The sequence below is a fragment of the Bufo gargarizans genome, chromosome 3 (assembly GCF_014858855.1).
Source record: "Bufo gargarizans isolate SCDJY-AF-19 chromosome 3, ASM1485885v1, whole genome shotgun sequence".
Taxonomy (NCBI): Eukaryota; Metazoa; Chordata; class Amphibia; order Anura; family Bufonidae; genus Bufo; species Bufo gargarizans.
In genome coordinates, this window is record NC_058082.1 from 89,424,431 (window position 1) to 89,442,540 (window position 18,110).

Genomic DNA, 18,110 nt, shown 5'->3' on the forward strand with positions numbered 1-18,110 from the left:
AGGTTGTCACCGGATGCGGCGATACCTAATATGTATACTTTTTTAAAATTTATGTAAGTTTTACACAATGATTTATTTTTTGAAGCAAAAAAAAAATCATGTTTTAGTGTTTCCATAGTCTGAGAGGCATAATTTTTTCAGTTTTTGGACGATTACCTTAGGTAGGGTATGATTTTTGCAGGGATGAGATGACGGTTTGATTGGCACTATTTTTGATCGCTTGCTATTACACTTTTTGTGATGTAAGGTGACAAAAAATGGTTTATTTAGCACAGTTTTTATTTTTTACAGTGTTCATCTGAGGGGTTAGGTCATGTGAGCCGGTCGATACAAACGCGGCGATACCAAATATGTATACTTTTTTTTAATTTTATTTATGTAAGTTTTACACAATAACAGCTTTTTTAAAACAAAAAAAATGATGTTTTAGGTTCTCAATATTCTGAGCCATAGTTTTTAAATTTTTTAGGCGATTGTCTCAGGTAGGGTCTCATTTTTTGCGGGATGAGGTGACGGTTAGATTGGTACTATTTTGGTGGGCAAACGCCTTTTTGATCGCTTGCTGATGTAAGGTGACAAAAAAATTGTTTATTTAGCACAGTTTTAATTTTTTTATTTTTTATGGTGTTCATCTGAGGGGTTAGGTCATGTGATATGTTTATAGAGCCGGTCGATACGAACGCGGCAATGCCTAATATGTATACTTTTTTGGGGGGAAAAATATGTTTTTGTTTATTTTTTAACTTTTTTTTTCACTTTATTTTTTGTCCCACTTTGGGACTTGAACTTTTGGGGGTCTAATCCTTTACAATGCATTCCAATACTTCTGTATTGGAATGCATTGGCTGTATGAGTAATACTGTGTGTATTACTCATACAGCTTCCGGATTGTGAGATCCAGGGGGATCTCACAGGCTCGTCACCGGAAGGCAGCGCAGATGCCTCAGGAAGGCATTGCGCTGCCTTCCATGCCATCAGGTCCCCCCCACAGCCCCATGGGGACCCGATGGCACCACTACCGCCGCCGCACCAGGTAAAAGCCGCAAACCGCAGGTCTGAATTGACCTGTGGTTTGTGGCGATCACCGGCTCGGGGGGGGTCACGGGACCTCCCCGCGCATTTAGCCGAGGTGCCTGCTCAATGATTTGAGCAGGCACCGGGTTCCGATCACCGCCCGAAGGCGGTGATCGGAACAACACATAACGTACCGGTACGTCATGGGTCCTTAAGGACTCGGGAACCATGCCATACCGGTACGCCATGGGTCCCTAAAGGGTTAAATAAGCCAGCACCTCATCTGCAGACAGCTGTTTTGGGGTAATTGCCCCTTATCAGTGCAGAGGAGGATATATAGTACCCCCCCAAATCCTGACTTAATCTACCTTATATCTGGTGGCATTAGAGGCAGAGCTTGTTAAGAGCTCATTTGCATCCCTTTCTTCCAGAATTCCAGAGGAGCCTGTATGGTCTATAAGTCTCCTCACGACGATAAAGGCCAAGGAGTTATAATACCCTCCAAATCCTGCTCATTCATCAGGTAATCGGTGGCACCTTTACACCAGTAGATTATCGCTAACGAGCATTCGTACTAACGCTCATCAGTGAGAATTTGCCTGAACACTGGGCAGTCTAAAGGGGCCTTTAGTATACTGAACACCACCAAGAGATAAGATCATGTGCGATCAGCTGTGGATTCCAAAGGTGAAAGCAGTGCCGACATTTTTGTTGAAAGTGAATGTGGCGAAACCAACCTCGCCACTGGGTTTTGGAGAGGGCTGTTTAAAAGCCTCTTGCCTCAGGATTATGGCCCATAGTAACTTTAAAGGAGAAAACAGACCGGCCGCACAGCTTAAATCTGTCTGTAGAATTGTATTTTATGTTATTATGCGTTCGGTTAAATTGTATGTTATGTGAGGGCACCCAGATAGCTAATATTATTGTATTCGTGTATTCTGAGTGCCATTCACCTAATGATATGCACTCAGACTTGAGCTATCTGGGGATATGTTAAATGTCTGTGTTTGCTGTGGGGGTGTGCCATTGTGTGTTTGGGTGGTGATTCCTGTCCTGTTGTCTCCACATGTGTATTGGTGATCTCCCCTTTGTCCTGAGAGATAATTGGATTGTCTTCGGTCGTCTCCCAGGCAGAGAGGAGGAAACCATGATGCATTGTGGGGATATGTTGTATCTGTTCTGTATTTGAAAAACTGTAATAAAAACCAGGCTGGGTGTGCCAGCACATCAGAACACTGCTTGACCCTGATCACGGAGCCTTGTCTCGTTATTGGGGGGATTCCCTGTATGCTGTTGGAGACTGATTGCCAGGAGTGTAAGCTGACTGTACGCTTTTCCTGTTCGCCTGCTGACAGCTATTTGCGAGGTTCCAGTTTGGAGTGCTATTTTGTATCCAGTTCGGGAGGTTGGTGTTCTGCAGTAGCTGTGCCTGTCTCTTGGAAAGGGGCATATCGCCTAAACGGATTTTAACCCCTTGTCTGCTGAAACGGTGCCGTTACATTGGTGGCAAGCAGCGGGATCGTTCCTACAGCCAGAAGGACAGCTACAGGAGACACCATTTCTGTGGATTCTACAATTTAAGGGCAACGCATGTCTCAGTACAGTGACGCTAAAAGCACCAGGATGGAACCAGCAGTGGAGTACAGATACTCTGTGGAGGAATTTGACCGTATGATGTGGTTGCGGCTGAACTTCTTCGGACCCAATCCAGCTGAGAAATACGTGAAGTTTGTGAGGAATCTAGTGTCTAAGACCCTACTATACCGGGCAGAAGGTGACGGTCAGCTGTCACGTTGGGTGGACCTCCATCGGAAGTTACGGTTGCGGGACAGTGGGAGCCCAGTCTCCATTCCCCAGCGGCAGTGTGAAGTGCAGGGAGGGGAGAGCAGCGGCCTCCCTCCCCAGCGGCAGGCTGAGTTACAGGGGGCAGAGGTAGTTGTTCCTGCCCCCCAGCAGCAGCATGATTTTTTGGGAATTGGGAGCCTAGTCTCCATTCCCCAGCGGCAGTGTGAAGTGCAGGGAGGGGAGAGCAGCGGCCTCCCTCCCCAGCGGCAGGCTGAGTTACAGGGGGCAGAGGTAGTTGTTCCTGCCCCCCAGCAGCAGAGTGATATGCCGGGAAGGCAGTGTGAAGTGCAGGGAGAGGAGAACAGCGGCCTCCCTCCCCAGTGGCAGGCTGAGTTACAGGGGGCAGAGGTAGTTGTTCCTGCCCCCCAGCAGCAGCATGATTTTTGGGAAATTGGGAGCCGAGTGTCCATTCCCCAGCGGCAGATGGAGTTACAGGGGGCAGAGACAGTCGGTCCTGTCCCCCAGCGGCAGAGTGTCCTACAGGGAATAGAGAGCCCAGTCTCCTTTCCCCAGCAGCAGGACACTGTATTGGGAGCGGAGGCGGTCGGTCGCCCTCCCCAGCGGCTGGAAGTATGTATGGGAGAGGAGCTCGTTACCCCCTCTCCCCAGCGGCAGCTTAACGCACCAGGGGGAGACAGTAAGCCCCACAACTGTGCAGATGGGACCGTGGTCTCTGCACTTACAGCACAGGGGGTAGGGACAGTCGGTCCTGTCCCCCAGCAACAGGGCAGTTTAGCCAAAGGGGAGACAGTCGGTTTCCCCCTCCAACAACCAGACTCCAACCAGGCTTCTTCCGTGGTAACGCTGGCACCAGGGCAGAGTACCGCTGATCCCTGCCCACAAAGCAACCTCCACTCCAAGCCAGGGAGCAACTCAGAGACCGGGAGTACCAGCTACCAATATAACCTTGGTGGATTCACTGGACAGAGACAGCCTACTAAATTCTACAGGTCCAGTATTGGGTTGTGGGTGGGCTGCCAGACTAACTCAGGTACCGACCGGCGTGAGGTCAGGTATCTGGTTAGTCTTCCCTGGGGGGGGGGAGATGTGTGGCGAAACCAACCTCGCCACTGGGTTTTGGAGAGGGCTGTTTAAAAGCCTCTTGCCTCAGGATTATGGCCCATAGTAACTTTAAAGGAGAAAACAGACCGGCCGCACAGCTTAAATCTGTCTGTAGAATTGTATTTTATGTTATTATGCGTTCGGTTAAATTGTATGTTATGTGAGGGCACCCAGATAGCTAATATTATTGTATTCGTGTATTCTGAGTGCCATTCACCTAATGATATGCACTCAGACTTGAGCTATCTGGGGATATGTTAAATGTCTGTGTTTGCTGTGGGGGTGTGCCATTGTGTGTTTGGGTGGTGATTCCTGTCCTGTTGTCTCCACATGTGTATTGGTGATCTCCCCTTTGTCCTGAGAGATAATTGGATTGTCTTCGGTCGTCTCCCAGGCAGAGAGGAGGAAACCATGATGCATTGTGGGGATATGTTGTATCTGTTCTGTATTTGAAAAACTGTAATAAAAACCAGGCTGGGTGTGCCAGAACATCAGAACACTGCTTGACCCTGATCACGGAGCCTTGTCTCGTTATTGGGGGGGATTCCCTGTATGCTGTTGGAGACTGATTGCCAGGAGTGTAAGCTGACTGTACGCTTTTCCTGTTCGCCTGCTGACAGCTATTTGCGAGGTTCCAGTTTGGAGTGCTATTTTGTATCCAGTTCGGGAGGTTGGTGTTCTGCAGTAGCTGTGCCTGTCTCTTGGAAAGGGGCATATCGCCTAAACGGATTTTAACCCCTTGTCTGCTGAAACGGTGCCGTTACAGTGAACTTATTCAAGGGAAGCCACTGTTGGTCTGGCCCAGTCACATGCCCCTCAGTCAGCTACCATGTTGGGACCGAAGCGCTGTATTGTCAGTGACGAAGACTGGCCTAAACAAGTGGGTAGCATTGCATAAATAAAGACATCAGCAGTTTAGCACAGATCTTATAATAAAAAGTATATTAGTAAGTGACTACATTTTAGAATACTACAAAGAATTGTCAATTATGTCTTACCCTACACCACAAGTGAACAGCTGAATGTCATTCTTATATTTTTTTAGAATTTGAAATATCACGTTTTCATTCTGGACATGTCCATCAGTGATGAGGAGAACTTTCTGATGTCCCTTTTTTGGTCTGAGTAAACACAAGGATTGTAGAACCTTCCAGAACTCAGTGCTGCCCATGGTGGGTTTTGCATCCTATACGAAGATAAAAACCTTACAGTTAGTCAAGGCAAATTCCATAAAAATGATGAACCAGTAGTAAAGTCTGAAGTCAGCGCAAATATCTTTTCAAACTAATTTGATTTCCAGTAATAAATCAATGTTGCTGCACTCCTTACTTTTATAAATTTCTCCTCAACTGGATTTCTCCAGTGGCAGTTCTTTGGGTAGAAATACATCTGTTTATAACCTGCAAAAAGAAATATACTATTAGATTTTCTCTATAAATTGTGGTGTTGTATGTGGAACTGTTCAAATCTAATGTATGGATTGCACAACTATTTCTGTGCCATAAGTAAATTGTACCTTTTGTCCTAATACAGCATGTGTCACCAAAATACTATTTTCCTATGTCAATTAATCACTCAGTATAGAATCATAAGACAAATATTTTCATTATGATTTTCTTCCAGAAACTTGCACTGCAATTGCCATGTGTCTTGGAGGGTATTGAATCTCCTTGCAGAGATCCAAATAGAAAGTAAGGAGCACATTTATTAACACCTGAGTTTTAGACGCTGTGTCTTAATAAGGCCATGTGCTGGAGGTGGATCATCCAAAGTTATGCAGAGGTGTCGGCCTCTACATAACTTTGGTGTATCCACCGCCGCTTCTAAATGTAAGACAGCTTCCTTACCATTTTCTACACCTAAGGCCTCATGCACACGACCGTGGTGTGTTTTGCGGTCCGCAAATCGCGGATCCGCAAAACACGGATGGCGTCCGTGCGCGTTCCGCAATTTACGGAACGGCACGGACAGCCTTCAATATAAATGCCTATTCTTGTCCACAAAGAGCGGACAGAAATACGGACAGCACTGCCGGGACTGGAAGATGTAGAGAGTGCAGGCAGTGCTGACCTCGAAGCGCTGCATGTGACCATGCCTATAGCTGGCCAGATGTAAACAATGCCAGGACCGGAAGAAACAGAGAGCAGTTGCAGCGCTGACCACCGAAGTGACATGGAGCAAGTAAGAATGAATCTTCAGTTTTAGGCCATGCTGCAGGAACTTAAAGGGCATCTGTCAGCAGATTTGTCCTTATGAAACTGGATGAGTTGTTACATGTACACTTGGCAGCTAAACTCCATAGAAAATTTAAAAAAGCTATGGGTCTTGGGAAGCGGCAATGCAAAAACATTTTTTTCTTTTTAAAAAAAAGGGGGTTTTTTGCAAAAAAGTAGTAAAATGTAAAAAAATATATATATGTATTTGGTAACACTATAATCGTACTGACCCATAAAATAAAGATATTATGTTATTTATACCGAAAAATGAACGCCGTAAAATATATAGCGTAAAAACGCAGTGGCTGTATTGCGGTTTTTCCCATCTCCCTTCCAGAAAGAGTTAATAAAAGTTAATCAGAAAGTTATGTATACCCCAAAATTGCCCCATTAAAAACTACAACTTGCCCCGGAAAAAACAAGCCCTAATAAAGCTATATAGACGGAGAAATAAAAAAGTTATCGCTCTTGGAACGCGACGATGAAAAAAAGAAGAAAGAAAGGTTGGTCAGTAATTAGTGATTAGTCACCTATAAGTGACACCAGAGAGACAGTTTTCTTCCTTCTATGTGAGAGCTATAATATACTGAAGCTGTTCCAAAATGTATCTATGTATAACCCCATGTGCTCATTAGAGATGAGCACATTTCCTAAATTTGTTCCAGGTTTGCCTCTATTGCAGTTGGTGTTTTTTGTAGGGGTAGTTGCAGCGGCAGAAGCCCAGCATGGAAAATGATAGATAAGGCAAGAGATGTGCAGCTGTGTATTGGTCGTGGTAGTGGCAAAAGCAGCACAGTATGGAACATGATGAACAATGTGCAGCTGTGTAGGGGTCATAGTAGCTGCAGCAGTGACAGTGTGGCACATGATGCACAGGCCGACAGCGGCAGTAGCATAATTGGGCTAGTAAGAAATGGCCAGTCCCCACTGTCAGCAATGGGAGGTCTTTTCATTGGCAACTTGGCATCTGCTGGAGGAGTTTGAAATTCCTTACGGATTCATGCCCGTTTCATTTTCACAAATGTAATGTTTTCCACACTCGTGGAGAACAATTTTGTCTGCTTTGCTGTGATGATGCCACCTGCTGCGCTGAATAACCTCTCTGACAGTACACCAGAGGGTGGACAAGATAGTACACTGATGGCAAACTGGGCCAGTAACGGTCACTGGTCCAATCAGTCAGGGATCAGGGTATGTGCAGGAGAAAGGACACAGTCCAGGTACAATTGAACCTGGTTGTTAAGGCAGTGCGTATCCATTTGCTAATGCACATCAGGTTATGTGCACTGGATGAAAAAGATAACATATCCACTGGTTAATACAAAGCAGAAACTGATCCACTATGTGGGTTCTCTCTCCCAGGTTCCACTCCCAGCTGTAAGGCTGGGTCCAGACCTGAGCGTTTTACAGCGCGTTCCTACGCGCTGTAAAACGCACAACAGGCAAGAACCAATGATTCCCTATGGGAATGGTTCTCACCTGAGCGTTTTAAAGCGCGTACAATCGCGCTGTAAAATGCCCGACGCCCAAAGAAGTACAGGAGCTTCCGGGAATGACCGACAATGGGTGTTCGCTTGTCTCTGTATGCGCGATTGCAAACACCGGTACAATCGTGCATACAGAGCGCTCCATCCCGAACGCTCAGGTCTGAACCCAGTGTCAGACAGCATGGCAGTGCTACTGCATACATGGAGGGGGAGTGGAAGGAACCCTCCGCCCTGTTTCTGTTCAAGATGAAAAGATGTCCATTGAGGAGGACTGGGATGTTGACAATTTGTGCTGTACAAATCTCAAAACCTTTGAATTTGTTGGAAATCAAAGTCTTGGGAAATTTGTAATAAATTTGATTTGTGTAGAACTGGTTATGTCACTGAGTGCAATGGGCCAACGCTCAGTGCTGTAATAGTATGTTGCAGAGATGGCGTGAGCTCAGCAGCTGGGCCAGTGTCACAGCTTAGGCAAGGAAGCTATTAAATAGAAAAACAAAAAAGCATCCCAAACCCGCTGCATTCCAGCACAACTCCAATCATCCCTGACAGAATTTGCTGCCCTTATTGCAGTGGTAACATGGCAGTTTACTGGACTGGAGTGCGTCATCCAATCACCTCAGCAGTCATGAGCAGTATATGGACACATCATTGCTGTAGCCAAACATAAGCTAGGCCTAGGCGCTCATGAAGCATTGCAGCCTCTTCAAACAGCTGATACTGGTGGTGCTGCTGATTTAAAGGGATTCTGTCAGCTAGTTTTAGGCTAGGTCTACACGACGACATTTGTCACGCGACAATAAGTCGCGCAACAGATAGTGCACAACTACACTGCAACATTTGTAGTGCAACATTTTGTTGCACCAATGTCGCGCACCAATTTTTATAATGGCAGTCTATGGTGTCGCACTGCAACATGCAACATGCTGCGACTGCGACGCAACAGTCGCAGAAAAATCCATCTCGAATGGATTTTCTGCGACTGTTGCGTCGCAGTATGTTGCAGTGCGACACCATAGACTGCCATTATAAAAATTGTTGCGCGACATTAGTGCAACAAAATGTTGCGCGACAAATGTCGTCGTGTAGACCTAGCCTTAGCCTATAGAGCTATGGACATGTGCTGCTAGATCGCCACTAGCACTTCCACAATATACATTTTGCATAGCTGTGAGTGCTTTTATTCAGTCAAAAGTACAATTTTATATATATGCAAATGAGGCTAGTAAGGAGCCCAAGGGGCTGTTACGATCGTTTTAGGAGCCCAGCACCGCCCGCATCCCCTGAATCTCCTCCTTGCTCCCCTGACATCACACAATTGAAGCGACATAATCTCGCGCATGTGCAAGCATGCCGCATGTCAGTGCCGGCATGGTGTTCCTTCCCTGTGCTGGCACCAGCCTCAGGGAACGAACTGCGCATGCTCAAGCTGGCATGCACAAGCTTACGGCGCTTCAATTGTGTGACGTCAGGGGAGCAAGGAAGAGATTCGGAGCATGTGGGGCGGTGCTGGGCTCCTTCACAGTGGGCGTGGCTGGGCTCCTGAAAGGTTTATAACAGCCCCTTGGGCTCCTTACTAGCCTCATTTTCATATATCTAAAATCATATTTTTGACTGAATAAAAGCACTCACAGCTATGAAAAATGTATATTGTGGAGGTGCTAGTGGCGATATAGCAGCACATGTCCACAGCTCTATAGGCTAAAACTAGTTGACAGAATCCCTTTAAATCTGCAGGAGTCTGACTCCTGGCACCACCAGTATCAGCTGTTTGAAGAGGTTGCAATGCTCCATGAGTTCTAGGCTATGTGACATCACGTTTATCAGCCACATGGCCTAGCTGTAGCTCTGTCCTATTGAAGTGAATGGTGCTGAGCTGCAATATCAAGCACAGCACTATCCAATGGATGGTGCCATGCTTGGTAAGCTGTGAGGAGGCTGAGGAGCTCCGGTGAGCGCCACAGCTTCATTAAACAGCGGGGGTGACAGGAGTCAGACCCCCACCAATTTTATATTGATGACCTAGATACTCCACCCATGTTCAGTTTTCTGAGAATATAGGATTTAGCAGCTAATTGGCTGATCATCTCCCCTTATATACTGTGTTCAGATACACTAAGGGTCCATTCACACGTCCGTTGTTTCTTTCCTGATCTGTTCCGTTTTTTTGCGGAACAGATCTGGACCAGTTCTGTACCCATTCATTTTCAATGGGTCCTGAAAAAAATCGGACAGCACAATGTCCGATTTTTTTTCAGAACCCATTAAAAATGAATGGGTACAGAACTGGTCCAGATCTGTTCTGCAAAAAACTGAACAGATCAGGAAAGAAACAACGGACGTGTGAATGGACCCTAAGTCTGATTGGTCAGTCTCCACTCCAGCTTCCACTTTTAAAGGCGTATTGTGGTTTTTATTTTTATTCATATGTTAAAATAGGAAATCATATAATTTTCTAATATATATCGATTTAAAACTCTGCATACATAACTTTCTGCTATCAGGCAGTTAACCAATAAATGCAATAGAATAGTATAGCCCATGTATAAGTTTTATATAATGTATCCATGGCCTAACTGAAATATAGCATCAGCCATGTGCAGGGGCGCACGTTTAATGAGGCAAGGTGAGGCGGCTGCCTCATGTGGCACCATCTAGGTGGAAAGTAGGGGGTGGAGATCTGAAACAGTACTTCACAATGACAGCAGAGTACTCTATGAGCTGTTACTGTGGTGAAAGACCTTCCTCGCCCTCAGGACGTGCCGTGCACTCAGCACACTGGTCTAATGAGCATTGAGGACTAACCCTAAGTTCACACCTGAGCGTTTTACAGCGCGTTCAAACGCGCTGTAAACCGCTCAACACATGAAAACCAATGCTTCCCTATGGGAATGGTTCTCACCTGGGCGTTTTACAGCGCGTACGATCGCGCTGTAAAACGCCCGACGCATAATCAAGTACTTGAGCTTCTTTGGGGCGTTTTGACGCGCGTTTGTGGCCATAGGACACTGCAGTCAATCACACAAACGCGCGTCAAACGCGCGTTAACTATTACAAAAAACGCGCGACAAAAACGCGCGTAAAACGCGCGTTTGAGAAACGCTCAGGTGTGAAAGCAGGGTAAGGCTACTTTTACACTTGCGTTCAGGGCTCCGCTTGTGAGTTCCGTTTGAAGGCTCTCACAAGCGGCCCCGAATGGATCCGTACCCTAATGCATTCTGAGTGGATGCGGATCCGCTCAGAATGCATCAGTATGGCTCTGTTTGGCCTCCGTTCCGCTCAGCAGGCGGACACCCGAACGCAGCTTGCAGCGTTCGGGTGTCCGCCTGGCCGTGCGGAGCCAAATGGATCCATCCAGACTTACAATGCAAGTCAATGGGGACGGATCCGTTTGACGTTGACACAATATGGTGCAATTGCAAACGGATCCGTCCCCCATTGACTTTCAATGTAAAGTCCTATAATATACCATCAGATCAGATTTTTCTCCAATCCGATGGTATATTTTAACTTGAAGCGTCCCCATCACCACACCATCACCGCACTGGCCACCAATGAGTTAAAAACGAGGGGGGTGGGGAAGGGGCAGTCGCACTGGCCACCAATGAGTTAAAAACAGGGGAGGGGAGGGGGGGCCGGCCGCACTGGCCAACAATGAGTTAAAAACAGGGGGCAGTCATGTACACAGTTCTTTTAGTATATTCTAACTTGAAGCGTCCCCATCACCATGGGAACGCCTCTGTGTTAGAATATACTGTCGGATCTGAGTTTTCACGAAGTGAAAAATCAGATCTGAAAAAAACTGTTATGCAAACGGATCCGTTCTGAACGGATACCATTGTTTGCATTATAGGAGTGGATCCATCTGTACAGACACCAGACGGATCCGCTCCGAACGCAAGTGTGAAAGTAGCCTAAGACTAGATCAGCATGTGCTGTGTGGCACACTGCTCTATTGAGGGGCGGAGCAGCACATCCTGTGGTCCATCTGCGATAACTCTCCTCTGCCTCTCAGGCTGTTGCCAGTGTCCGCTGGGTCCTGTCATGCTGTAGGCATGAGGTGAAAGATGAGCAGAAGAGTGGGCCAGCGAAGGCGCTGCGTGACTAACGGCATGAGTGAGGAACCATGTGTGTCACAATACCAGTTCCTGTCCTGTCCCCTGTGCTGAGTCACTGAGTCTAGTCCAATGCGTGATGACTGTAGTAGGTCCCGTGTCTCCTCCTCAGACTTTGTGCAGTACCTCAGAGTTGGTGGTTAAAGGGAACCTGTCACCGGGATTTTGGGTATAGAGCTGAGGACATGGGTTGCTAGATGGCCGCCAGCACATCCGCAATACCCAGTCCCCATAGCTCTGTGTGCTTTTATTGTGTAGAAAATAAAGATTTGATATATATGCAAATGAACCCGAGATGAGTCCTGTCCCTGACTCATCTCACATACAGGACTCATCTCAGGTTAATTTGCATATGTATCAAATGGGTTTTTTCATACAATAAAAGCACACAGAGCTATGGGGACTGGATATTGTGGATGTGCTAGCGGCCATGTAGCAACCCATGTCCTCAGCGCTATACACAAAATCCTGGTGACAGGTTCCCTTTAATGATTAATGTGTGATTATGGGACCTGCTCCAACTGCAGGCCTACTTCTGCAGCCACCTATGAGGAACCACAAGTGACTACTGGAGGCTACCTGTGTCCCTACTGTCACAGCCAGGCTCTGAACTTACAGGCACACAGTATGTTTTGTTTTTTACCCCGGCCATCACCCCTGCCCCCTATTGTGACTGCCCACACATTGTAAGGCGACAGCCACATGGCTGTATGTATTTTGCAGTCAGCAAACCGTGCATCCGTAAAACACAGATGCAGTCTGTGCGCGATCCACATTTAACAGACGAGTAAACATAGGACACTTTCCGCATCTGTATGTCCGTTCCGCAAAAGATTGAACATATTCTCACAAAGAATCCACACAAAAGTTCCACACAAACAATTGACATGCTGTGGATTTCCAAGACTCATTCAGACATGAGGTGAACTGCAAGACTCACTCACTTCAGCATGCAAGTTACTGACAAACGGTACAAAGTGGAAGGAAAAAGTAAAACATATTATTTGCTTGACTATGTGACTATATATATATATATATATATATATATATATATATATATATATATATATAGTAATGCCTTACTGTATATACTTACTTGACCCAAAAAGGACAACGTTCACATAGCTGCAGTTTATAGATCTCAGTGCAAGTAGTGCCACCTGTTTAGCACTGTGAAAACAGGACTCCATGGAGTTGGAACAATCAAGGCATATTGTCAAAAATATATCCTCACATGCATATTCAATCTCAGGTTGAAAAATCAGCATGCATGCCTATAAAAATAGAATCAACATAGAAACAGTAAAAGAAGCAAATATCTGTTATGAGCCAACATATGCAGCATTGGATTTGATATTATATTAGGGGAATAAGCTCACATGGGAATGTCTTTAATTGCAGTTTCTTAATTAGATGTAAGGGTAGATGTACACGTTGCAAAAAGAAAATAAATACAACAAAAATGCTTTGTGAAAAAAACAAATAAAATAAATGGTAATGCACTTTGTTTTTATTTCCCTGATCATGACAAACCCTTCCTGTACTGAATGTTGTGTGCTTTATAGATAAAAACATTTTTATACTTTTTATACATGGCTAAGGCTACTTTCACACTAGCGTTCGATCGGATCCGTTCTGAACGGATCCGATCATAATAATGCAGACGGAGGCTCCGTTCAGAACGGATCCGTCTGCATTATATTGGCATATAAAAGCTAAGTGTGAAAATAGCCTCGGACGGATCCGTCCAGACTTTCAATGTAAAGTCAATGGGGGACGGATCCGCTTGAAGATTGAGCCATATTGTGGCATCTTCAAACGGATCCGTCCCCATTGACTTACATTGTAAGTCTGGACGGATCCGCACGCCTCCGCACGGCCAGGCGGACACCCGAACGCTGCAAGCAGCGTTCAGCTGTCCGCCTGTCCGTGCGGAGGCGAGCGGAGCGGAGGCTGAACGCCGCCAGACTGATGCAGTCTGAGCGGATCCGCTCCATTCAGACTGCATCAGGGCTGGACGGAAGCGTTCGGGTCCGCTCGTGAGCCCCTTCAAACGGAGCTCACGAGCGGACCGACGAACGCTAGTGTGAAAGTAGCCTAAGGAGTATCGGGAGGTGCAACCAAGCCTTACTTGTGTGTATAGTGCTAATTGCCTGCCTTATCTGGGCCTCAATCACTACAATGGAACTTCCACTTCCTCACTCTATAATGACCTGTCCCATTCTACACAGCAAAACTGACAATTCAGCAGCATTACAGTTTAGTACATACTCAAGTGGCCAATGTGAAAACTGGAACAGTCCAAAATTATTTTTTATATAGATATGAGCATAAAAATATTTCAAAAATAGTGATAAAAAATATAAAAATGTAAGGCCAAGTTCACATGTTCAGTCAGGCTTTAGGCATAGATTCCACACGTAAATTCTGATGGAACTCACTAACTTTCCAATAGTAACGCAAGTGAATGTGCTATTTTATACCCCATGCTCCTGAAAAAAATATATGTGGAACATGATGCTGATTTTAAAATTGAACTGGGACTAGTCCGCAGGGTGTCCGCTGGTCAATTGTAAAAATCCACAGCAGATTTCACCCTATAATGTGTGAATACGGCCTGTCATTTTCTAATAATACATTTCCTTCTCCTGACATGTCTGTTTTAGAATTTACTTTTATACATACATTTCCAGGTGAAATAAGAGAGGAATGCCAAAATTCTAAATTCTAAAAAAAATAATGATGCTCCAGAATAATTTCATGGGGAATACAAGTACAGTATTTACTAAAGCAGACATGTCAGGAGAGTCATCTGGAGGCTACATTTTTTTGTGGTTTCTTTTTCTGCTGTGTTATAGGTACTGTGGATGGACAATTAATATTTCAGCTGAATTCTAGTGACTTAAAAGATGAGAAAATATAGTTATTGTATTTTACAAAAGCATACAAGCACTATAGGTAGCAAGCAGCACATTACTCCATGCACAAAGACACAAGCAAACACTCGAAATATGGGTTATTCTGAATTGCATTACTGCTAAACTTACTGTACATAAAAATTTGAAGCAAAATTGTGTCAGGCCTATCTACTTATGGCAAGGTTGTTTCTTCAGATATGAATTTACATTATTAGACTTGCCTCTTTCTGGACCTAGGCCTACTAAATTCCAGGTAATGTAGGATCTAACTATACTATGCTCTAATTAAAGCTTTGGAGTTCACTGTCCAAATAGAGATGGGCACTTCTCTAAAAGTGCAATGCAAAAAAACACAGTTCGACCAGCAACTTCAAACAATATGAAATATAGTATAGGTGCTGGTGCACGTTTTTTGCATTGCACATTTGGGGGAGTCACTGCCTCAATTTGGACCGTGCACCCCCTGCCCATCTGTAAAGCAGGCATGCTCAACCTGTGGCCCTCCAGCTATTGTAAAACTACAACTCCCATCATGACTTGCTGTAGGCTATCCAGGCATGATGGTAGTTATAGTTTTGCTGGAGGGCCGCAGGTTGGGCATCCCTGGTCTAAAGCTTTTAATTACAGCATAGTATAGTTGGATCCTACATTTCCCTGAATGTTGTATGCGAAGGTCGAGGAGAAGAAAGTCTGATAGAGTAGGTTCCCGTCTGCAGAAGCCAACTTGCCACTGGTAGATGGGCTCAACAAATTTTTTATAAGAAAAGAGCTTCAAATTTTCATGTATAGTAAGTACAGCAGTGATGACATTCAGAATCAGGCCCCCTTTCCCATGAGGCGAGATGAGAATCTCGCCTCAGGCGGCATCTTGTGCTGGCTTTGAAGGGGCACATCGGCAAAGCCTGTGGCCAATGCCCCCCTTGCCAGTGGCACTGCATTTTTCCCTTTGTAAGATGCAGTGCACCTTATAAAGGGAATACTAGTGAGCGCTTCCATTATGAAAGCGCTAACTAGTATGCAGGAGAAGGGGGGGGAGAAGCGCTGTACTTACCCCTCCTCCTGCTTGCTCTTCACAGGTCCTGCGCTGCTGGGTCCTGGCTGCCTGCAGCGTCAGGACGCACAGAGCGCAATCTGACCTGACGCTGCAGGAGGTCAGGTAACTGCAGCACGGGCCCTGAGAAGAGACCCGGAGACTGCCGGACATGGAGAGGAACGGCGGAGCAGGAGAGGTAAGTTTATAAAAAATTTTATCAAGTCTGATCTAAGGTCTGATATGGAGGTCTGGAGGTCTGATTGGGGGGTCTGGAGGTCTGATTGGAGGTCTGAGGTCAGATATGGGGGTCTGAGGTCTAATATGGGGGTCTAGAGGTCTGATTGGGGGTCTGAGATCAGATATGGACGTCTGATTGGGGGTCTGAGGTCAGATATGGGGGATCTAGAGGTCAGATATGGGGGTCTGGAGGTCTGAGGTCAGATATGGGGGTATGCAGGTCTGATATGGGTGTCTGGAGGTCTAATATGGGGGGTCTGGAGGTCTGATATGGGGGGCTGGAGGTCTGATATGGGGGGCTGGAGGTCTGATATGGGGATCTAGAAGTCTGATATGGGGGGTCTGGAGGTCTGATATGGGGGGTCTAGAGGTCTAATATGGGGGTTCTAGAGGTCTGATATGGGGGGTCTAGAGGTCTGATATGGTGGGGTCTGGAGGTCTGGGTATCTGAGGTGTGATATGGGGGGACTGGAGGTCTGATAAGAGGGCTCTGAAGGTCTGACTGGTGGTCTGATGTGGGGGGTTCTGAGGTCTGAAATCGGGGTAAGTCTATTGGGGGTCTGATATAGGGGTCTGGAGGTCTGGTCTGATATGAGGGTCTGGAAGTCTAATGGGGTCTGATATGTGGGTCTGTAGGTCTAGTGTGAGGTCTGATATGGGGGTCTGAGAGGTCTAATAGGGGTCTGATGGGGGGTTTGGTCTGAGATGGGAGGTTTCTGACATGGAGGTCTAAAGGGCGTCTGATCTGAGGTCTGATATGGGGTCTGACATAGACGTCTAAAGAAGGTCTGGTCTGAGATGGTGGGGGTTTCATCTGAGGTTTGATATGGGGGTCTGATCTGAAAGGTAAGGGGGTATTTTCTGTACTGGCACACTATCTGTGTGGTACCAGTATTTTCAGGGGGAACTGTTTCTGCAGTATAGTATTGGGGAGCACAGTGGGCACAGTATTAGAGGTAGCAGGATGGGGTGTTCAGAAAGTGAGGAGGAGGAAGGAAAAGTAGGAAACTAAGATGTTTGTTTGTCAAACTCTGCAGAGAGAAGGGATAGTTGAAAGAAATCATCACAGTGGTCTGGTCTGAATGGAGAAGATGAGGAAAGAGAATATCTACATCAGAGAATACGTCACTGGATGTAAGAGTTACATATGTAGTGCTGTATTACCCTGTATGTGGTTGTAGGGCTGTATGTAATGTTTTCCATGCCTTTAAAGGGGTTGTCTGCTTCTTTTTTTTTTTTTGTATGAGCGCTGCCTTCTCTGCTCTGTTTACCTGCTCACCACTGTAAATGCGGCGGTGAGCAGTTGAGCAGAGAAAGAACCACTCTTATGAGCTGATCTGGAGGGAATGGGTTAGGTTGAGAATTAGGCATGTGGGTGACGTTTCAATTTTTACCTCAGGCAGCAGAAAGGCTAGGTGCTCCCCTGCCCCTGGCCACAAAGGGGAGCACCATTTCATTTCATTTTTTGCCTCAGGCAGCAGAAAAGCTAGAATCGGCCCTGTTCAGAATAACCCATGTTTACAGTTTTTGCATGTATCTTTGTGCATGGAGCAGTGTGCAGTTAGATACGGTGTTTGCTTTTGCATGTCAGCAGTGGTAGTGTGCACCTGTACTTTATTTCATACTAGCTGAAGGACCCGGCTTCGCTCGGGTATATTTAATCTATTTCATTTAATTATTGTGTGTGTCGTTAAAAGATATCAAAACTATCCACTATAACAGTGACATCTACAGCACCCCGCCCCCTTAACAGTGAACTCCAAAGCCCCCCACCGTGCCCCGTCCCTTAAAATTGGACCTCCACAGAAGCCCACCCCTTTAACTTAACTTTGACCTTTACAGCAGCCTTTAACAGTGAGATTCACAGCACACCACCCCCTTGACAATGACCTCCACAGGGACCCGCCCCCTTAACAGTGGACTTTACAGCAATCTGCCCCTTAACACTGACCTCCATAGTGGACCATTCCCTTAACTGTGACCTCCACAGCAGCCTGCCCCTAGGGTGGCCAGGGGTCCAGTTTCAGACTCCCTGTCCTCTGTCTGCTGCAGGGCCTGGACAGACACAAGGATGTCCTTTTGAACAATTCACTCTCAGACAGCAGCACTGTGCTGTCTGAGTGTGAGCTGCAGGAAGAAAGTCACCCTCCCTTCCACCTCTGCAGCTGACAGAAGTTGATTTT

The 18,110-nt window shown here is 46.0% G+C and overlaps 1 protein-coding gene across 1 annotated transcript in view; it reads right to left on the reverse strand.

The window, feature by feature from the left end:
* Positions 1-18,110, reverse strand: part of PARP4 (poly(ADP-ribose) polymerase family member 4) — a 200,755-nt gene that overhangs the window by 102,655 nt on the left and 79,990 nt on the right. Inside the window, exons 23-25 of the mRNA XM_044288460.1 lie at positions 12,836-13,013; positions 5,251-5,321; positions 4,920-5,107 (exon numbers count right to left, since the gene is read on the reverse strand). Coding sequence (XP_044144395.1) covers positions 4,920-5,107; positions 5,251-5,321; positions 12,836-13,013 — 437 coding nt within the window. The remainder of the gene's footprint in view (positions 1-4,919; positions 5,108-5,250; positions 5,322-12,835; positions 13,014-18,110) is intronic.